Source organism: Papilio machaon, chromosome 6 (genome assembly GCF_912999745.1).
Source record: "Papilio machaon chromosome 6, ilPapMach1.1, whole genome shotgun sequence".
Classification (NCBI taxonomy): Eukaryota; Metazoa; Arthropoda; class Insecta; order Lepidoptera; family Papilionidae; genus Papilio; species Papilio machaon.
The window spans coordinates 8,408,040-8,431,615 of record NC_059991.1 but is presented as its reverse complement, the minus strand read 5'-3'; the positions used below and the strand labels follow the sequence as shown (position 1 = coordinate 8,431,615).

Genomic DNA, 23,576 nt, shown 5'->3' with positions numbered 1-23,576 from the left:
AGCAGTTTATAGCATACAAACCCTGAGACTATCTTGGCTCCTATGACTTCCAAGCAACCGTTACTTAAATTTTATGCTTGGCCGTCGTTCCTGACAAAGGGACTTTACGCTAACGAAGTACCAACCTTGCTGAAATGACGTTCTGGAGACCATGAGTCATAACTTTATTTGTTTTAGTAGCCATCTCTAGTGGGAATATGCAATGCAGAAAAAATACAATAATTTTAATATTTTTTTATTTAAAATATAACTTTACAATCTTAAAATTAAAATTAGTTAGGGCAGTGTCGATCAATCGTCTTCGTTATGAGTATTTATAATATAAATTAGAAAATATTCATTATTGTAATATACATACGTATATTAATATGAATTTGGTAGTATTCAAAGGGCTTATTAGTACAAAATTATTTCAAGTAAGTATTATTTATGAATTTAAATATTTACAAAGTCAATACTTAATATTTAAATCAGCCCGGAATAAATTTAGTTGATATGAGTTATAATGAAAAACCGTTTCAATGTTTGAGAGAAAAGAACTAAGTTTGGTATCACATTAAGTATGGCATCTTAGAAAGAAGTCACTAATTATAAGTTAGAAAACAAAGGGCACCTTAGGCCTGTCGTAGTAGTAACCCTGATCAGGTACAAAAGGCGGTCGGGTCGTGTAGGGTACTTTAGTGGTAGAAGGTGGAATGTAAATCGGTCTTTGAGTGGTAGGCGGAGTGATATAAACGGGTGGTCTCGTTGTGAAGGGAATACGCGATGGAGTGGGATAAGTATATCCTGGGGTGGGCGACGTAGGCCTGGGTGACGGTGGTGGTGGTCTAGTGGTTGGCGATGGCGGCGGTGGAGGTCTGGTAGTCGGCGACGGAGAAGGTGGAGGTTGTGTTGGGGGCCTTGTAGGTAAGGTGAAAACTACACTCGGGGTAGGATAGTCGTAACCGGTTGTTTTAGAAGTGGAGTAAGTAGGCGGACGCCTTGTTGTGGACGGTGGCGGCGGCGGCGGCGGCGGTGGCCTCCTTGTTGTCTGAGGTGGTAGGTAGGTTGTTGGTGGTCTAGTTGGCGGTGGCGGTGGTGGAGGTGGAGGTCTCGTTGGTGGTGGTGGAGGTGGCGGTGGTGGTCTCGTTGGTGGTGGTGGAGGCGGTGGTGGTGGTCTTGTTGGTGGCGGAGGCGGAGGTGGTGGAGGTCTAGTTGGTGGCGGAGGCGGAGGTGGTGGAGGTCTAGTTGGTGGCGGTGGGGGAGGAGGTGGTGGTCTTGTCGGTGGTGGTGGTGGCGGAGGTGGCGGTCTCGTCGGTGGAGGCGGAGGTGGCGGTGGCAGCCTAGTGCTCGTGAAGGGAGGTAAGTATGTAGAGGGTTGTCTTGTGGTGGGCGGAGGAGGCGGCGGCGGTCTTCTGGTTGTCAGAGGAGGTAAGTATGTTGAGGGCTGTCTTGTTGTCGGAGGTGGCGGGGGTGGAGGTGGTGGCCGCCTGGTTGTGGACGGGGGTGGCGGTGGCGGTGGCCTAGTGACTGGTGGTAGGTATGTAGCAGGTTGTTGTGTGGTCGGTGGCGGTGGTGGCGGACGAGTGGGGAATGTGAAAGGTACTTTAGGAGTGGGATAGTCGTATCCTGTTGTCTTGCTTAAATCCAACTGTGTACTGTAAGTAGGTGGTTGCGTAGGTGGTCTCGTAGGAGGCGGCGGTGGTCTTGTTGGTGGTGGAGGTGGTGGAGGTGGTGGTCTCGTCGGGGGTGGTGGTGGCGGAGGTGGCGGTCTTGTCGGCGGCGGTGGTGGTGGTGGCGGAGGTCTTGTTGACGGTGGTGGTGGAGGAGGTGGCGGTCTAGTCGGAGGCGGTGGAGGTGGCGGCGGTGGTCTCGAAGGTGGCGGCGGCGGAGGGAATGGTATCTTGGGCTTTGGGTAGAAGTACCCGTCCTCGTTCAAGTTAGCATCTATCGGAGCTCCCAGGACCCCATAGTTCTGGTTGTATAAGCTTGATACATCTCTTCTTGCTAGATCCGCTTTGCAGGTGTGGTACACCGCAAGCAGGACCACCGCTATGTGCAGTGACAGCCTCTGCAACAAATAAGTGGAGTCTATTTTATTAATTGTGAATATTTTTCTTATCTGTCTACATACACAGCGTTAAAGGTAAAAATGGTCATATTATGTGGACCAATAAATAGGAATACTTTGGCTTACGAATTATCTATTTAAATTGGTCTTCGATTGTTATCTTTATCGAACAGGGTAAAACAGTCATTTTGTTTTTTTTATATCAAATTCACACAAAAAATAAGTTCCAAAAAATTTTTCAATATTAAGCTATTCAAAAATTTATGAGTTAAAAAAACATTGAATTATAATTACGATTTAAAGGTCACATTACATACAAATTTGTTTTCACTGATCTACCGATAACCTAGACTTGCATCTGGTTAAGATAAATGTCAAAATATTTATTAAAATTTGTTAGTTCCCATTAAGTACTAAGGAAATAAAAAATAAAATATCCGTCTGTGCCATCCTTTATTTTAATATATAAAAACCAACGCTTAAATAAGAGAACGTAAATAAAGTTATCGATTTTCAACTATTTCATTTCAAGATGTAATATGTTATTTCTACGAGAATTATGAAAACGCCTAGTAAACGACGTGCTCTACGGACTAAAGCTATTTTGCTATAAGAATTATGTAGGCGTTATATTCTTATATTTATTATTCAAATTATTTCTTCAAATGACTGGTATTGAGTAATGGCGACATATTAACCTCTGTCTTTATATGAAATGAATTTAACCTTGTTGTGGCATTGGCAATGTGTTAAAATTAAGTAATTTTGTCATCTTATGACGTTACCATCGGTTAATAGTGGAAATACAAATATATGAGGAAGAAAGATAAAACAAAACAGATTAATTTAATTTCTATTGTGACACACGAAGTTTTCTAATTCTATCAAATACTCTATGCTACCTTGTTGGGCACGACTTTAGTTTTTTTTACAAATATGTAATTTAAAAAAGGAACATGCTTTATAAAGGATAAGCACTGGGTTTTTCATTATAAAATAAGCTTAGATGCCTTTTGGCCACTTCTAACACCTATCAAAGAAAAGTCTCAATTTTTGAAGTGTCATAAATAATGAAATGTCACATGTAGCTGTCATTTTTATTACCTTAACAAATACAATTGGTATGTGACCTTACGCCTACGATTGAGTGAATTCTTATAAGAATTTAAATAAAAATATTGTTGTAGGTGTAAAATGAAGGTTACTGTGAACACACTGTTGGATATAGTAGCTATATCAGTTTTTGTCATTTGGTATAACGAGCTAACTATAATTCTCTAAGTAGAATTCCTTATATGAATTATAAATACTATAGGCTCTTCCTTTTTTATTGATCACTGCATTCCTAAATCTTCATAACATATCCTATAATACTCTGATCAAATGGATAGAAATAATTTCTTCTTGACCACACTAAAGTAGACTTTAATATCTATTATATTAAAGTTAATAATATATAAGTATACTAAATCGATCCGTTTTTTGATATAGTTTTTGTGTTTTTACCCTCCTTTCAGCATGTTTGTTATTTTTTTTTTTCATTATTATTGTTTACTTTCTGTTTATTTTTTGCTTCCTGAATGGATTAAATGGGTTTATTATTATTATTATCCTTTTTAACATTGACGATTATAGCTTAAACAACAATCGTTCTGTCTAAAACTCGTGTAATCTGATCCGCAAACATTTGTAATATTTAACTATTTACGTAAAGTGTTCCAAACAAATGAACCTGACCTCAATTGTTGCGACAGACAAACAAACGCGTCGACAAACTTTTACAAATACCTTTACTTTGTCAAACTAAAACAATGCATTTAAAATGGCGACAAATCTGTTTCACATTTACATGTATTTGGTAATAGAGAAATTTGTGACGAAAACATGAACTGTATTTTATGGCATAACAACTAACGTAATTTAGTTTTTGTGTTATTTTTAATGTATGTAATACATTGCCTGTTACCCTCTACCTATTTAACTGTTTAACAGTTAATGAACTACCACTGCATGAACAATATTTATGTCTTAGCAAATACATCGTCAAATGGAACACGGATTAGGTATAAGTCTCGTTAACTAAGAAAAGGTTGTATGTAATCATTGGCCAACAGCCAAATGGCAGTTCTTGCACTTTGCCAAATACAGAACTTGCAATGACTGACTAATGACGGACGTTTTACTAAACTAAGCAGTCAACGTGATTATTTTAAGTGAATATTTTAATGCTAAAATATAATTTTTCATATTTTATACAAGTATACATGTAATTTTCATGTAAATGTCCACACTTCTTTATGAAATATTCTTGTACAGGAATCTAAAAAACTATTTTGTTTGTAAACCGTTGCTGATGATTCGTTAAAAAAAAAATTAAATTTTCCTAATAGATATCAGCCGATCTGTAGCTAACCGACTTTGAACCTTGACCTTTGGACATTTAGCACTAATATCCTTCAACATTGAGACTTACCGATGTTAAGATCCGGGATATTTCACAAGCTCACTCTAACGCATAATAACAAAGTCATATGTGTTGTGTATGCGTTTGCACAGCGCATGTTTCTGAACTGGCGGCTACGCCCGCCGTCAATGTGACAACATTTTGAATAAACAGTCTGCGCTAAGCAAGCAATCGTTTCATTACTCCAAATACGTAACAGTGGCGACGAGTGAGCGAAATACCCACTTTTGAAAAAAAAAACCCAAAATGTTAGTAACACATTTTGGTGTTTTATCGTGCTTTGATCATAGTGAGCAAATGTGGAATACGTATAAAAATCGCATAACGCAGTGGTTTATCGCGAACGACGTGAACCATTTAACCGATGCGACGGGAGTTAAACGACGAGCTATACTGCTTAGTGCGCTCTCCGAGGGGACATACAAGTTAGCAGCAGACCTAGCACTACCCAAAGAACTCAACGAGGTGCCCTACGAAGATATTCTAGGACTCCTAGATGCATATTTCACTCCGAAACGCGTCGGCTTCGGCGAGCGGTACAATTTTTACGCTGCAGTTCAGCAACCCGCGGAGTCGTTTATACAATGGGCGGCTCGTCTAAGGGGTCTCACGGCTAATTGTGGCTTCAGCAACCTAGAAGAAGTTCTCCGAGACCGCTTCATCATGGGGATGCTGCCGGGGCTCGAGAAAGAAGAAATCTTTGGCAAGGATCTGAGTGGCCTGACCCTGGCTAGAGTGGTGGAGCTGGCCGAGAACATACGATGCGCGCGAGCGGGAGCCGCCTGCGCAGCCGCTGCGACCAGCGTCGTCGTCGCCGCGCCTACAGAAGTATTGTGTAAAACAGGACAGCCGAACAAAAGTGAACTAAGCGTGAGTGAGAATAGGTCGGAAAAAGTACAATGTTCCGTGTGTGGATATTTTAACCACAGGACGTCAGAGTGTCGTTTTGTTAATTATACGTGCAAAAAGTGTAAACAAACAGGGCACCTCCGACGTATGTGCAAGAAGGTGAACCTGGTGACGTCAGCCGTGACAAGGGGAACGGACGAGAACGATGACGATGGTGAGTTGTATCATATCCGTTCTTTTAGGGGCGAACCTATGGTGGAGTGCGTTAGGTTAAACGGGGTAACTTTAAAATTTGAAATTGACAGCGGGTCCGCTGTAACGGTCATCTCCGATATTACATGGAGACGGCATTTTCATAAGGTGTCTTTATCTCCGTCAAATAAAAAGTTAATGGGGTACACGGGCGAAAGAATACATTGTTTAGGTGTTATGCGCGATTCAAAAATGTTATTCGGTGGGGTTAACCGCGCTATAGACGTATATGTAGTACGTGGTGGTGGCCCGGCACTTCTCGGCAGGGATTTTATCTCAAAATTTAATTTAGAACTAGCGCCGGTGAAATATTGTGATTCATCGCTTTCAATAGAACAGCTTCAGGCTCGTTTTTCCAAAACGTTCGCGGACACTTTAGGTTCTTTCAAGAAATATAAAATAACATTATTTTTGAAAGAAAATTCGAAGCCAATTTTCTTTAAGGCGCGACCTATTGCATTCGCTCTAAGGGAAAAAGTTACCGATGAGCTAAATAGGTTAGTCGATCTAGGTGTCCTAAAACCGGTCGACTACTCCGAGTATGCGTCCCCTATAGTACCAGTTTTAAAAAGAAATGGCTCCGTGAGAATATGCGCCGACTACTCGGTTAGTATCAACAAACAGTTAGTAGTCGAGCAATTTCCCCTACCGACGGTGCATGAGCTGTTTTCGAAGCTACACGGCGGAGAACAGTTTACAAAACTAGACTTGTCAAGCGCATATAATCAGCTGTGTCTCGATGAGGAGTCGCAGAAGTTGACGTGCATAAACACGCACCGGGGGCTGTATCAGTATACGCGACTCGTATTCGGTTTGTCCTCGGCCCCGGCGATATTTCAGCGCGCCATGGAAACCGTGTTGGCGGGTTTAGACGGGGTGTTGTGTCTCCTCGATGATATCTTAATTACAGGTAGTAATAGGGAGGAACACTTGACGCGTCTTAGTAGCGTATTGCAGAGGCTCGAGGAAGCGGGGCTAACATTACAAAAAGAAAAGTGCGAATTTTTTAAAGACGAAATTAATTATTTAGGCTACGTGATAAATAAGAACGGTCTTAAAAAATCACCGGAAAAAATTAAAGCAATAATAGATGCACCTAGACCAAGTAATGTTAGTCAGTTACAATCATTTTTAGGGCTGGCTAATTACTATAGGAATTTTGTACCCGGTGCATCAATGATGTTAAGTCCATTGTACGAGCTACTGAAAAAGAATACTAAATGGAAGTGGACGAAGATTCACTCGGATGCCTTCTTAGCTATAAAGAAATGTCTAGCGTCGGATTCGGTTTTGGCTCATTTTAACCAAAAGGCCAAACTTATCTTAACGGTCGACGCGTCCCCCACCGGCCTCGGGGCAATATTGTCGCAAGTGGGGGACGACGGCGTCGAGAGACCTGTCTCTTTTGCGTCGCGCACGCTAACGCCCGCTGAACATAGGTATTCACAAATACAAAAAGAGGCGACGGCGATCATATTCGGAGTGCGTCGGTTTCACCAATACTTGTATGGTCGAGCGGATCCTTTTGTCTTACGAACCGACCACAAACCGCTAATTACTATCTTTGGTCCGCATAAGGGTATCCCGGAAGTGTCGGCAAATAGGCTGCAACGTTATGCAATGTTTTTAAGCGCATATAACTATGTAATAGAATATGTTCGCAGCGCCGATAATACCGCAGATTATCTGTCGCGCGCGAGTCTGCCGGGGGCGGGGGAGCGCGGCGCGAGAACCACAGAGGCGGGGCGCGCGTCGTGCGCAGACGCCGCCGCGGCGCTGTGCGATAGGGCCGCATACGTCTGTTTCGTCGTGGACGGAACGTTGCCTATGACCGTCAGCGAATTACGTCACGAAACAGCTAAAGATGTTATTTTGTCCCGTGTCATGAATCATGTTTTAAACGGCTGGCCGAACAAAGTAGTCGATTTAAAGTTGAAGCCGTATTTTTTGTGTCGAAATCAATTATCGGTAGAAAACGGCTGCTTAATGAGAGGGCACAAGGTTATTATTCCAAGCTCACTACGTAAAAGAGTAATGGACGAATTACATACGTCCCATTTAGGTGTAGTAAAAACCAAGGCCGATGCGAGGTCGAGATTTTGGTTCCCGGGCGTCGATGAAGCGATTGAAAACTTTATCGGGTCGTGCGAGGTGTGCACCCGGCTGAGGCCGTCACCGCCGCGGGCGAAGCTGGTGCCGTGGAGGTTCCCTCCTCAGCCGTTTTACAGAGTGCACATCGACTTTTTAGGACCCTTGAACGGTCGTACGTATTTGGTCGTCGTAGACTCGTACACCAAATGGGTCGAGGTATACGACATGAATGCAAACACAACGTCGTGTGCAGTAGTTGAGCGGTTGTACGAGTACATTGCGCGTTATGGGTTACCGAAAACGATAGTGAGCGACAACGGGCCCTCCTTTGCCTCGCAAGAATTTTCAAGGTTTTGCGCAGGCAATGGGATCAGTCATCTTACTACACCGGCGTACCATCCGGCTAGCAACGGCCAGGCAGAAAGTTCGGTAAAGGTTGTAAAAAAGGGTATTAGAAGCAGCATCATGTCTAGTCGTACAGCGAAGGAATGTAAGTTACGTCTCCTAAAGTTCTTGTTCGATTATCGGAACTCGATTCATTCCACCACAGGTTTCTCCCCGGCTGAACTTGTATACGGATGTAAACTCAGGTCGCGGTTGGATTTAATTAATCCCAAAGAGCCGTCGTCCTCGTTCAGCGCCCTTGCCGATGTTGTGCATGATAGGCAGCAGGCACAGATCGTAGCCCATGGTGGGAAAAATAAAATTTCCTTTTCCCCAGGTGAACAGGTATTTTATAAAAAGTTTAGTGGTAATAATAAATTCACCTGGCATAAAGGTACGGTGTTACGGCGACTGGGAAAAGTGTTATATGTTATACAGGATAATGCTACTTTAGTTACCACTAAAAAACACAAAAATCAATTGTGGTTATGCAAAGCCGACGTTACCGCTAGTAATGTAAACTCGCGGGATGTTGACGATGATGATGATGAAATTGTAGTGAGTATCCCAACATCGCCAACATCCTCCGGACAGCCAGGAGTCGCACAGGGCATTAGTGATGGAGAACAGCCTGAGGGGGAAGGTGAGGAGGCGTGCTCGCCGCCGCACACACCGCTTATCAACCATCCTAATGTCACAGTAGCTAGGGGTGTTAGGCGCCCTGCGCAGTCCGAAGAGGATGATTGTTTAGGCTAGCTTAGAAATTAAATTTGTTATATGTGTCATAAGCTCTGCATGTCAGTATTGTGTAATTGTATTGTTATTTTCTTGTTAATTTGTTGTTGTTTATTTGTTTATTGTTTATTATTTATTTTGATTTTTAATTATTTATAAGGTCACATCTAAAGGGGGAGGGATGTTGTGTATGCGTTTGCACAGCGCATGTTTCTGAACTGGCGGCTACGCCCGCCGTCAATGTGACAACATTTTGAATAAACAGTCTGCGCTAAGCAAGCAATCGTTTCATTACTCCAAATACGTAACAATATGAATCCTTAATAAAATTGAACATAAACATTTTTCAACCTCTTAAACCAATAGCGCAAAAAGATAATATGAATGGTGATTAAGGCTGTATTGAGTCAAAAGTTTTTTTTATATTATAAGGTTTCCGAACGAGCAAGCGATTACCTGAATTGCTGAAATAGCGAAGCGACTGCTGCCCATAGACATCCGCAATTGCAGAAGCATTGTCTTTAATCGATGGAGGAAGGGACGCACAGGAAGCGACCGATCCGACAAATCTCTTTATAAAAACAGGATGGGAAGGGAAAGAGGACTAAAATTAGGCCTCTGGCACCACACTCATCAGACAAACGCGGAATTACTTCCACTTCACGCCTGTCTTCTTTGTTTGGCAGTTTGATAAACTGTCCAATGTCATATTTCAAAATTAACTTTCCTCATAGAAAAATAAATATATGAAGTACTCGTAAATATAAGAAAAAAAGTGTTTTACAGGGTACTTAAGCTCATTTTGAAATTTTATTTACAAAAATTTAAACTTGAACTATCAAATTTTCCAACGGTAAACTGCATCTAACTATTAAACTATGTAACATTGTTGAGAACAATCTGAAGATAGTTGTCTTATCTGAAGATTGCAATCGCAAGTTACTCTATTGTAAAGTTTGCCAACCCTAGTTGGTTAGTGAGGTCAGTCAGTGCAATAAATTTGTAATAGGTACTTTTTTACATAATGAGATCTGGCATTTTTATGTAAAAGGTCATAGTTTACATTGAGATATGTTTTAAAAAATATACACGCAAACGGTATACAATTAAATTTAATACATGCTTATTAAATTAAATTTTTTGTAAACGATTTATTTAACTTACGCTTACAAAATAATAAACGCATGTAAATCAAAGTAAATACCATGATGACGTCACGAGAGATCACGGACCTCCATTCGGTGTGGCAAAAGGAACCTTCACAATCCACTATTCGCCATTTCGGGAGACGGAACGTGACGGGTGGCGAGCCGCGTCACCGTCATTTATTCCCGGGAATTCACACCTATGTGCGTATTGCATCACGTTGTTGTCATTCACCGTACGAACGTCGGATAAATGTACATATGTAAATCGAAAAACACATAAGTATATGGCGGGATTTTAACCCAGGACCTGCAGATTGCAAGTCAAGTGCTTAACCCTTGAGTAACCGACAATGAGTTCCCAGAACAAAAATGTATGCATGAAAAGGAAGCAATTTCACATTTCGTCTGATGAGTGTGCGTGCCAGAGACCTAAATTTAGTGATATTCGCCTTCAGTCCCTTTTTTATAAGGAAAGTTGGGAAGGGGAAGTGGATTTGACTTAAAAGGAGACGCATAGGGTAAATGTTCTTTTCTTGTGCGTACCCTTCTCCGTCGATTAAAGGTAGGGAAGCATCTTCAATTGTTATCGTCCAACTATTTTCTATAGTCTATACATTTATTTGATAATCCAACATTAATTAAAAAAAATATTTTAAAGTAAAGCCGGATGTTAATGAGATAAATCTTACGACATTATTTGCGATGACGCTTTGAAATCTATTATCAAGTGTTTACGATTCGTAGCACATCTTGATACAACTGTCTATATAAGTCAGACCTACGCTATCATAAGTTGTCAATGTCAATCAACTTGACGCAATGCGGATTACCAATCGACATTCCGGACGTAAATAAACATATAGCGATTCTTCTGTTCAAATGTCATCTTGAAGAGGTTAAGTTCAGTACTTAAACATTAAACTATTGGAATATTATTTTTTATATTATTGTTATCTCTGAGGTTTTTAATGAGAACGTGGAAAATTCCAACAGGAACTTAGGACACTGGAAACTCCAATAAAAACGATCTGATACCAGTGTCGTCGCGGTTTTTTTTATATTTCACATATATATGTATACTTGCTGTCGCTCGCGACTCTGTCCGCACGGAAATAAAAAAAAATACCAAGTAGCCTATGTGTTATTCGGGACTATATTCTTACATTTGTGCCAAATTTCATCAAGATCTGTTGAGCCATTCCGGAGATACCTTCAAATAAACAAACATATAGGTAATCGTAGGCTACATTTGTTCTTTATTATGTAATAAATAAATAGAATTAAAAAAAAAACATCCATCCACCCATCCAACTAAATATTCGCATTTATAACATTATATAGTAAGATTGTCTTAACTTAATTTTGTTCATTTAAATTAGGTAAATTAATACCTTTTGTCCATATAAATATATACATGTACTTTTAAAGATTACTTATACAGAGTTTTGTATGAAGTTAAGCAAGTCAATCAGCACAGGTTATTAGTTATTGTTAAAGAACAGGTTGGTCGACAAAATAAAATTAAGATTTAAATTTAATAGCTTGAATTGTTCTCTTACGATTTCCTGCAGGTGTAAATTAAATCTTTTGACATTATGATGGTCTTGAATAAATAATTGTTGGTAAATTGTTTTACTAAAATATAGAGACAAATTTATAGAATCAAAATGTGCCGATGTGTTTTTGTTAAAATTATATTTGACTGACTGTCGCCCGCGGCTCTGATCGCGCGGAATTAAAAAGCTTAATAAGTAGCCTATGTATTCTTCCAGACTATGTTCTACATCTGAGCCGAATTTCATTAAGATCCGTTTAGCTATGCCGGAGACACCTTCAAACAAACATCTATCCATCTAAACATTTGCATTTAATATAATATCATTTGCATTTAAAATAATTTGCATATAATATTAGTAAGATATTTAGTTAGTTAAAACAAAATCTATGAAAAGACCAACTACTTCTCGTATATATCCCAAGACCTCTTTTGTACTTCTAACGATTTTATCAATGACATTATTTATAAATGAACTTTATTGTCAAGTAGCCAGATTGATACAGCATATGTGACGACATTTTCAAGCAATTTAACAATCACAGTAGGTACTTCATAAATGTAAAGGAAAGCGAGATTATTATGTAATTCTCTCGAAGTCGCCCCGACTAGGCCGGTCGACTGTCTGCAGCGCAAACTTGACCGCACAACACGATTATGTCACCACGTCAGATGTATCCATGCATTATTTACACAACTGTGGATTTTCACTGTCGCGATATGTGTATAAGAACATGTTATTATCTGTGGTTTTTTTATCATAAAAAGGAATGGCATAGTACTACTCAATATACAATACATGAAACATATCTGGTACTATTTGAAGCTTGTTAACTTAAAGGTGGGTATAGACTAGAGCATTTACTTGTAATAAAACAACGAGCCGCTCTATGATATGTTGTTGTGTTTCCCTTTCACGAACCAGACGTGCTTTGGAAACTATGCTTTTAACTGTATCGTATCATTCGTTAAAACGTTACATTACATAGAAATGCTTGAAAAAATGCTCTAGTGTATATTCACCTTAACTGTATACCGAGCTTGTCTAGTCTTACTTCCTAATATTACAATTACGAATTTTAAGTTGGATGGATGTATGTTTGAAGGTATCTCCAGAACGGCTTAACAGATTTCGATGAAATTTAGCATAGATGTAGAAAATAGTCTGCAAGAACACATAGGCACATTAAGTTTTTTTTTTTATTTAGCGTTGACGGTGTCGCGGAAGACAGCTAGTATTTTATGTTTCCGTAATGTAGGTACCTCAATGCTGGTTACTATCAAGATATTACTTACTTGTTAAGATCGTAGTGCGGATTGCATTTTTTTAGTATTCGTAATAAGTACAAGACGGATTTATTTTATAATATTCATTTATTCTCAACGTACGTAATTAGTTTGCTATATGTAATATGCAAAATGTTTTATAAGATGGTACAGTTGTTATCTTTACTCAGTTATGTCGCCCGGAACACAAGAATTAAAGTTATTGGGATTATTGGAAGAGATATCTTCTTAAATAATTCTATATTCCCAAAAGTAACCATCGTAACTTAGTTTAACTTGATAAAAAGAAACAACTACACATAGTTGAACCAGGATAAGCGAGAACTGGATTAGCAAAAAATTTCTATAAGCGAGAGTCATTGTCCGGTCCGGACGGACGATCTTGGTGAGAAACATGGGTTAGAGTGAAACCTCTATAAGCAAGAGAAAAATCGTGGCCCCTTGGACTCTAGCTTATTCATATTAGAGTGTATTTGGATACTTATTTGATAGCTTTTATGCGAGAATAAATCCTTGTATATTTCTACATATAAATTGCCCTACTCCATGAGGTATAAAATAATGACAGATGACTAAAACTATGAAAGATAAAATGCATACGGACATAGCCACAAGGTTATCCAAGATGTTTAACAACCTTACAATGAAAACGCAAAAACATCTTTATTTAAAATGTTTACACACTACTGATGAACAAACATAACTATGATTTTCAACTCGATAATGTTTTTTGCTTGGAAATTTAAAATTGAAATGAAGTAGAAATAGCACTTTGATGCAAACTGGTTTTTCATAACTTAAGACTTCCGTTAACTGTTTTATCTATGGTTTAAATTGAGGTTATGTACCATGTATGTGAGATATATATTTAATTAAAGATACTATGTAAGGAACGTGACAGTGAATAAATAGATAAACATAGAATGACAAAGTTAATTTCCTGGAATTCAAGATGGAGTAATTTTTTTTAAGTAACTTTTTTTTATTTAACTAATTCAACTTTTCTTTACGTTTTATTTTTATTATAGCACTGTTTAAATTTGTTTTACTTCCATTTGCAGTTCAAAATCTTACTAATATTATAAATGCGAATGTTTAGATGGATGGATAGATGGATGTTTGAAGATATCTCCGATGGATAGATGGAAGGAACAGATCAACGGATCTTAATGAAATTTGACAAGGTTGTAGGACATAGTCTAGAAAAAAACATAGGCTACATATAAAGCTTTTTTTTATTTAATGCCGCGCAGACAGAGTCGCGGGCGACGGCTAGTATAATAATGTTTTTAATGACGAAATTCATACAAATAAATAATCGCTAAGGGCAAAAAAGTACATACATAAGTTAAAACATTGAATTTCTTAAAACAGACTCATCACAGCAATTTATAAATAAATTAAATTAAAAAAAAAAGAATTTAATGTACACAACGTTATTTTTTATTAATATTGCATTCGTGGGAATTAAATGATCACAATAATTAAACGCGGAATTCTGAATGCGGATATCAAAACATCTTTTCGGTACAAAAAATTGATTAACACAAAACTATAATATGAATGCTTCCGTTAACAGAAGACGTCATAAACCTCATAGTTTTTTTTTATTAATTTGTTAAGAGTTAAAGAACCCAAACCTCTAACCTTTAAAATCAGTTTTTAAAAATATTTCTTCGTTTTAAAAAATATTCGATGTGTATTCATTTAAATATCCAACAAAGAATTACTTTGAGAACTGGACATTATATTTAACGATTTCATTTTATGTGATTCTAGAATTATTGTTATAAATAATTTTAGATACAAAGTCCTTGTATTCGTTCTGTTTCCATTTAGATGTAACCAACGGTTTATAAAAATAAAAAAAATCTTTTTTTGATATAAGCCACGTAAATATGTGATGTACATTAAATAGGATTTTATTCGATATTACACACAGACATGCCGATTTTATTAATTGTAGTTATAGAAGATGTATAGATAAATATCTCAGTAGTGTAGAGGAAGGAAAAGCTCGAGTGTTAATTTGGAGAAAAATGAAAATTGTATTAAAATTTAAATAACTATAATAAATAAAATGGATAAATGAACAGTTAGCAGACACAAGAATGAATATATATTTCCAACTGTATACAATATACATTTTAAAATAATAAAAACGAGATAAATTTTTTGTTTGCCTTCTACCAACTAACAACTTGTCAAACTCTATGTTCATTCTGTCTTCTCTACTTAAAATAAGAAAAAACCTATCTTCAGCACTTCATCATTAAATATTTTACAGACATTGTACACTGTCTTGCATTTTTTAAGATGATAATATCTGACCGTCAGATTCCAATTTAGTACAACCTACTCATTATAAGTTGATTTCCAAACATGCCACTGACATCGACATAAGAATACATTGCATGAAGTTGACTTATTGTATATTTTATTTATTTTTATAGAATATACAAATTTCCAATACACATGCGTATACAAATTCTAATTTAAAAACGATCTTGAAGAGGCTATGTCATTATTTTTGTATAATTCAAGAATTTTATAGTGTTAGCTCAAATAATTGTTTTAAATTGTAAGACCTTGATAACCTGTTGTGACAATTATAGTTGCTGGAATAAACTGTTAATTATAAATCATAGTTTTGTGAGTTTTTTTTTTATATTATAAGGTGTCAAGCGAGTAAGCGGCCATCTGAGAAGAAGAATCACAATTTTATACCTAGATCCAATATCTACATTATTTACGGGTGTTTTGTTTCTTAACATTTATTACTTTACACATATTTTCCACAGTGAAGGCGCCTCCAGATGCGACGTATGTTTGACAAGGTTGTCTGGACGCTTTCGCCGTGTCCAAAGCATTTCGTCATCTCTCCAATAACTTACAAGTAAATGGCGCATATTGTTATTGTTTTTTAAACAAATTTTCACGTTCATAATCGTTCATTTCATAAAAATCATTTTAATTATATGTATGTATATTTTTCTGCACAAATATAAACATTTACATTTTGTCTCTTCCTAGCTTGAATAGAACATATTTCGGTGGTGTCAACTTACTTTATTAATATCATCCACTTCGCTCATTCCTCGACATCTTTTGATTATTTACTTACTTTATTTTACTAATTTACAAAACGCTTTTTATCAACTTATAGTATAGTTGTTATTGCTTTAGTTGAATGCATTATTTGTACTTTTCATTTTGGCTCAAGTACCCTTATTCAATAATATTTTTTTCGCAACTTGAATGATTTAAAAACGAAGATGTGCGGACATTCACGAGATTTACCATTTTTAGTTTTTGCACAATCGACCTGAGCTGTCGTAATCTTTGATGTATGGTATCTCTGTATAATTTGTAAGTTTTTTTGGCTAAAGATGACCTTTATCTCTTCTTACTTTACGTACTCAAGTAAAATTCAATAAACATAGTTACTTATGACTTTAATACACGGAACTTACCCTAATAAAGTGCTATAATAAGACCTCTCTATTTAAGAAAAGAAACATGTTTGAATGTAGTATGAAGGATATCATATAAAGCCTCACAAAACGACCAACATTTTTAATTTGACTGGAAATTAAACCAAAGAACTTCGGAACTATTCTAAGCTCAGGTCACAAGGTCAAGGCCGCACGGGTCGAGGACGTATATATTATATACATTTATACATTATAATAAAACATATATTTACAAATTAGTATGTATAATAAAACTATAATATTCTTGTCATGATGTAAACATTATACAAGAAATGTTAATAAGAGATATTAATGTTAATTTTATTTTGAATCGAATTAATTTTTTTCCTTAACAAAACGTCAATGAAATTAAAGTCAGAATGTAAAAATCCTTCGAGTTCATTTTATTTGTAAAGTAAAAATTCCCTATAATTCATCAGAAATAATTAGGTAAGGCACTCATGATTGTCAGATATTTTGCGTTCATTGAATTTTGTAAATAAATAAAAGTAATAATTTGCTTTGAAACATACATTAATTTTTATTTAGGAATAATTTTATTTATTTCTGCTTGTTTTTGGTATCGGGGGGGGGGGGGGCAATCATTTCAAGATATCTTGCATTCTAAGGGGAACGTTATATGGGTTAGAACCACTAAAAGCCCCTCGGTGGCCAACCTCAATTGCAATAAAAAAGAACACGCTTTTATAGATAGACCTATGATAATAAATGTGGTGGTATCCTTAACAAAAAATATCATTTTATATTCGGTGTTACAAAACAATTCTTCAATATTATTTATCCGTTACTGTATGTTCGAGTATATGTTAGGAACAAACACACAAACATAACTATCGTTAAGTGAATCTAACATTATTTATGCGTTGACGTGCGCGGTATTGCGTGTCTCAAGTTACAAGCGGTTACTTTATATAAGCTACCTAATACATTTTTCATATATTACTTACATGTGTTAGGAATTGATTGACACCTTTTGTATATACGATCTTAAGATCATTCTTTTCAAAACTATTAGAAAATAGTTAAAAATAAAATTTTAGTTTTTCCTTACGAGAATCGGTAAATATAGAAATCTTATAAATTGCTCGCCTTAACAGTTTTCAAAGTAAGTAACATTCCTTACTTCACTTTTTAGACGTTGGCATAAATTTGTTTTGTTTTAGGAGTAGTACATTATCAACTTTACATTGTTAGTTCAAGTGTTTAGTCTATGCACGTAATAGTTAGCTTTGTTGCGGTAGGACGTCTTTTGCACCTTCTTGTTTATGGTTTGCAAAGGAAAGCTGTCGTCATCCGATTTCATGAAATTTTTACGATATAGTTGTATGCTAGTGATTTTTTAATTAAATTATTTACTAACGCGGTTTCATTTATAAGGCGTTATATGATCGGGAAGTAAATTAATTTGTCCTAGATTTCCATAATGTAATGTAAAGTATGCACAATGTAACTTCAGGAAGGAAGATATTAAGGACATGCCGACATGTGAGAAACGTAAATCTTTTTCCGAATAACCAAACGGATACGTCAAAGTAAATGTAAATAAAAATACTTTTTTAGTATAAAATGTCACAATGTATAAATAAAGTAGCAGTTTTAGTGCATGTGTTGGTTTTTCGAACGAAGTTCCTTATCACGCGTTGTGAAAGAATGAAAGAATAAATTCTTACGAACAGTTGTCACGACACTTTTTGCTATAGTAAGTATGTTAACGACGAATGAGCGCTACTTCACCATGGCAACGACGTGACAATATATAACGAAAAATCATAGAAATAAAATGTACTTCTTGTGAAGAATTAAGTTTTTTATTCATAGAATAAACATTGGTTCCTTCACTAATTAATTGAAAGGAACTTCGTTCCATCCGGGTGTCCCTTGACACCTCTCAAGTTTTTATAATGGTGGAAGTTTAACTTTCTTGTTTATTAAAGTACATATTTTTTATTATATATCCTTCACTCAGATCTTAATTTCATCACTTTTAATATTACCCAGGTTAAAATCTAAAATTAATTAATTTGAAACGAATTTGAAATGACCATGGCGACATTAGACAAAAATTATATAGCCGTAAATTTTTTTTAGACGCTCATCGTCAGCCATGTTTATTGCCGACATATTTTATTTACATATCAATCATCTGTCAACGTCAAGGTACGCCCTCTTGCGTCATTTATTGGCAACTAGTGTTCGGTACGCTGTTATTGATGTTTGTTAGATGTAAAAATTTTCTGAGTGTATCAGTGAAACACGATTGTATTCAACTTAACAGGGATCTAAGCTCTTAATACGCAATTTTTTTACCTCAACATAAGAATAAATATGGCTTAGTCAAAATGAATAGGACTTATGAATGTCAAAAGTCAACAATGACCGGTTTAAAACAAGTAATTCAAACAAAACAACGATCATATTCTAGATTTTCATTTATAAATATATTTATAATAAGCATTATATTAAGCATACTAAAATCATATCTTTAGATAATATTGCCGTCAAATAGTATCAAATATATATTTTAATATCTTTATTCATCTGCAAAACATATCAGTTATATAACGTCATAGGTTAAAACCTAGTTCAACTTTACATAAAGATAATTCGATCGAATACGTATTACCGTGGGCAAAATCTCTGTATAAAACATATCGACAGTCATTATCTTTAATAAAATATGTTTAAAACAGAAATTCTGGTATCAGAAACCATAGTTAGTTTAGTTCCATAGATCTTCATTTATTATTCTAGTCTCATAGTACGTATGAAATGTTGTGAATGTAAACTTTGAAATAAATACAATGATAATTGGCAATGATTAATCTAAAAATTTGAAAGACTATTATCATTAATTGCATTTCAATATTAGCTATTAAACGTCGGCTAAGAATACGAATCTAATGAGACTATATTTTGCAAAATAAATTTACGGGAGGTCAGATTGGAATAGGCTTGTATAAATAGCCATAAAAAGCATTACTACGGAAAATGGTATACATACGTAATATAACAAAGTTATAAAACAAATATTACGTAATTAGATTTAATTTTCCAACTTGAAATAGACTCTTGAAATGTTTTTGAATATTAAGTCTTTGCAATTAAATAGTGACCTTTCGAGTGACCACTTAGACATGTCGAGATGGCAAGATAATGTTCACTCCAATGTATCTTTTTTCAATGACGTCATCGTTCAAGGGTTTGGATGACTAGTTCCAAAACAACTTGGGTCAATGTTAAACATCGCAAAGTAGAAAATGTATCGTTTGATACGTTGATTGACTCATGTCTTTAGACTTGATGTATAAATTTTTAAAAAATAAAAATGAAAATATTTTCAATTCCATATTCAGTATTTCATTAACTTATGCATATAAAATTAAATTGCTATCCGTAGAGATTGACAGTATCTCATTGATGTCTTTTAGTAGGACTAAATTCATTTTAGACATAGAGATGACAATAGATGCGATGAAGAACTCGTTCCAAAGACAATTTTCCAATAACATCAATAATAGTCAGTTCTAGATTAGGATCATTTGTAAATTTAAATGTGGATAGAATGTAAAAAAATTAAACACATCCTTGCAAATTTTCCCAAAGCAAAATAAAGTTGATAAAAGTGATAAGATTTATGAAATTCATAAGTAATCAGAATACTATGTTCATACTCATCTCTCGACATTTTGTATGCGACCTTCAAATTGCGTCACAATTACGCATCAACACATTACCCAAAATGGTTAATGAAAGGGAAATTTTTAATGACATATTAAGTATTAATATCTTAAGAGTTGACTAAATTTTATGAATAAGTTAAATAATTATAAAATATATAAAGAATTATAGAGAAGCAAACATTAAAATAATCTAAAACTTTTCAATGCTTTATGGAATAACGATATCGTTCTATATAAATAAATCTTCAAAGTTAAAATAAATAGAAAAATATATAACTATTTGTTTTCATATGTGTATATCTAAGTATGACGTCTTGGAAGCCACTATTGATATTAATATTAATTAGTTACCATTAAAATTCACTTATTGAATCTCATATTCAGTAGGTTAAAGACCTCTCTCAACCTACTATATATTCAGCCTTACTTAAAATTCACTATAAATAAACATTATTTACATTTACTCCTTAAGTAAATAGAAATCAAGGACAAATAAAATAGAACTATATTACTAAAATGAATTAAGATCAATTAAAGAACCCATTCGATCTCGATCCAATTTTTTATCACTAACAAGTCTGAAAGAAGTAGTATTTTTAAATAACTTTTTTAACTTGATCTGTTGTTTTAAGGGTATTGTATGGGTGCTAGTCTAATACCAACTTTCAGAAGGATGCTTATTCAAGTATTTTATTTTATTCTTTATACAATAATAATACGCAAATATTATTTTAAATTCAATTTCAATTTACAGTTACTTTATTGCTTTATGTTATGACATTATGTCAACTTAAGTTTTTTTTTATCCTCCACGTTTTGAAGAGATATCGCAATAAATCAAGTGATTGCAAAAATTATTGGTTTTATCAACGTTCGCTGTTGCGCATTCAAACATTTCGACTGCGAACACTTTCACGTAGCCTTTGTTTTCCGTGAATCTGCTGACTGTTCGGGCCAAATGTCGTTGGGTTCGACTTTTGGTTAATTCAGACGAACACAACAATTTTTTTTTATTAACTTTGGTAAGTATCGCATATAAATAAACTACGATCACAAAAAATATTTTGTTTTAAGCATCTTTACAACCTCTATGTTATTTACGAATACACTTTGTTTAGTTGAGGACGCGTTGATGTCTTTTTTATTACCAAATTATCTAACGCTATTTATTTGAAAGAATACTTATCCTAAGTTATTTTACGTAACATATCGTATACAATAAAATTCTACAGAACATGTAGTTTAATTTAATTTTATCTATTCAATAACTTTTGTATTTTTAATTGTAGTTACATCATAAAAATAAACAAAAGCTCACCATAGTTCTCGTCAGTAGATTAGCACACACACTGCATTATGACCTACAGAGCACAGCGCGGCACGCCACTGGGCGCGAGTCAGACACGTTTTGATGCGCCGGCGCGTCCTCACAAACATATATAGCTTCGCACGCTATCGAGCCTTTGCGTACGCCTGAAATTTTGTGCTAATGTTATTCCAAGTGCAACGCATAACGTGAATTATCAACCTATTAGATTTAAAGGACTTTGAGAATAACTTTAAGATATATTACGACGATTGTACTAGCGATGTATATTCAGATATGACTTTGTTTACGGGTTCTGGTAATCACTATCTCGTTTTCTATTTCATAATATTATAGCTTTTAATAAAGTATTATTAAAAATAAGCTTTAAGCTATTTTTAGATTTATTTAAGCTATTTTTGTCAGCTTTTAGGTTGTATTTTAATACTTAAACGTCCAAAATCTGAATCGATATGATGTTATTGTTTTATATTTGTAATTCTTTATCAGACCTTTCCCCTACGGAGAGTCAATAACGTAATGCTTATTATTTATCTATTATAAGTCACGGAATATATATTAACATTAAATTACAGTACCACAAATTTCTGTATTTCTGTTTATGTTGTAAACGTTTTTTTTTATATTTCAAGGTGGCAAACGAGCAAGCGGCTACATGAATTCGCCGAAATGGCGAAACGACCCCTGCCCATAGACATTCGCAATTGCGGATGCGTTACCTACCCCCAATCGACTAAGGAGAAAATGCACAAAAAGAGAATATTTAACCTTCCAATGGATCTCCTCCTCCATCAAATCCATTTCCCGTTCCCGTCCTTTCCTTATTAGAAAAGGGTGGGAAGGGAAAGAGGACTAAAATTAGGCCTCCAGCACTACACTCATCAGACGAAACGCGGAATTACTTCTACTTCAAAACTGTCTTCTGTGTGGTCGTGGTATTTCACCGGGCGAGCCGACCAATTCGTGCAACTGATGTTGTTGTTGCTGGCGTCTACCACTGTTAAAATAATATGTCTTGTAAATATTACAAACTAGCTTTTACCCGCGACTCCATCCGCGCGGAATAAAAAAAAAATAGAAAACGGGGTAAAAATTATCCTATGTCCGTTTCCTGGTTCTAAGCTACCTGTCCACCAATTTTCAGTCAAATCGATTCAGCCATTCTTGAGTTATAAATAGTGTAACTATCACGACTTTCTTTTATATATATAAGATAAGATCTTAGCTTGTGCCAGAATATATTTCACGCCAATAAACGAATGACATAACTTGACCCCTTAACTATTGAGGGTATTTCTGCGTCATATCACCTACGAGTGTTACCAATTTATACAATGAATTATTTTTTAATAACTTCTTCTTCTGTCTATTTGTCTTTCCAATTATTTGGTGTGTGGTTTCTCCGTCCTGATTGTCCAGATAGCAAGATTCTTGTTCTTCAATGTTTGATTCTTTCAAATCTTTCTGGATCATCATCAGCAAAGTGGTCGGTGGTCTTCACGATTTCGCATCGTTGGCATGTTTAGGGCTAATATGACCATCGTTTGATCTTCAGGTGGCTTTTTAACTATTATTTAACAAGTAATTTAAATATTAATAAAATATTGCAAGGATTCTATAAATTTGACATCTAACTTGTTAATATTTATTTTTTTATTAAAAAATTTGCATTATGATAATTGAGGAATATTTTAATTTAATCGATCTAGCGACGCGATTAAAAAAAACATTTGTTATCTTTTGTTTTAAAATTAAACGTTTAATTCTTTACCAAAAATAACATTATTTATAGGTAAATATAATTGGCAACGTCAAGGAAGTTAGGTATGCCTAAAAAAACTTCAATAAACATACCGGTATAAGAATTATAAGGTGAGCTTCCTCTTATGTTCTTGAAAATTTAAATAGATTTCTATCTTCAAATTAAATGTGACTTATAACAAAACCCATGCAATTTGCCATTGTGGATACATATGCAAACATGGTTTTAAGTTAGCTCCACTAAGTTGTTACTAAAAATATCACAATATATGACAATATGTTTTATAAAGAGATTTTTAGTCTCAGAAAGTAACGGTAAGCTCGACAGACCATACTGTATGACACTCCGCAAAGAATACGAACGGAATTACATCTCAGTAACCAAATTGGTTCAAATGTTTCTGGATTGCAATGACTCGTGAAATATTATATCAATCTTTACTACGGTCATAATTTATGTTATTGATACGATATGTTCTTATTATTTCTCTTTATGATT

The 23,576-nt window shown here is 35.4% G+C and overlaps 2 protein-coding genes across 2 annotated transcripts; one reads left to right on the top strand and one right to left on the bottom strand.

Moving 5' to 3' along the window:
• Positions 1 to 477: 477 nt before the first annotated feature.
• On the bottom strand, positions 478 to 21,418 carry LOC106709866 (extensin-like). The gene is made up of 3 exons (XM_045678438.1): positions 21,308 to 21,418; positions 1,757 to 2,050; positions 478 to 1,678 (listed from the first exon to the last, which is right to left on the bottom strand). Exons 1-3 carry the CDS (start codon positions 21,308 to 21,310, stop codon positions 596 to 598), a joined length of 1,380 nt encoding a protein of 459 aa, XP_045534394.1. The 5' UTR covers positions 21,311 to 21,418; the 3' UTR covers positions 478 to 595.
• LOC123721070 (uncharacterized protein K02A2.6-like) lies at positions 4,628 to 8,943 on the top strand. Its single transcript, XM_045678359.1, has one exon. The coding sequence runs from the start codon at positions 4,761 to 4,763 to the stop codon at positions 8,844 to 8,846; it is 4,086 nt and encodes a 1,361-aa protein (XP_045534315.1). The 5' UTR covers positions 4,628 to 4,760; the 3' UTR covers positions 8,847 to 8,943.
• Positions 21,419 to 23,576: the final 2,158 nt, after the last annotated feature.

Excerpts from the sequence above, each read along its gene's own strand:
- LOC123721070 (XM_045678359.1), top strand. The coding sequence starts at position 4,761 with ATGTTAGTAACACATTTTGGTGTTTTATCGTGCTTTGATCATAGTGAG.
- LOC106709866 (XM_045678438.1), bottom strand. Across the intron at positions 1,679-1,756 it reads CACCACCACCACCGCCGCCG|CCGCCTCCTACGAGACCACC; the intron begins ACAAGACCGCCA and ends ACAAGACCACCG.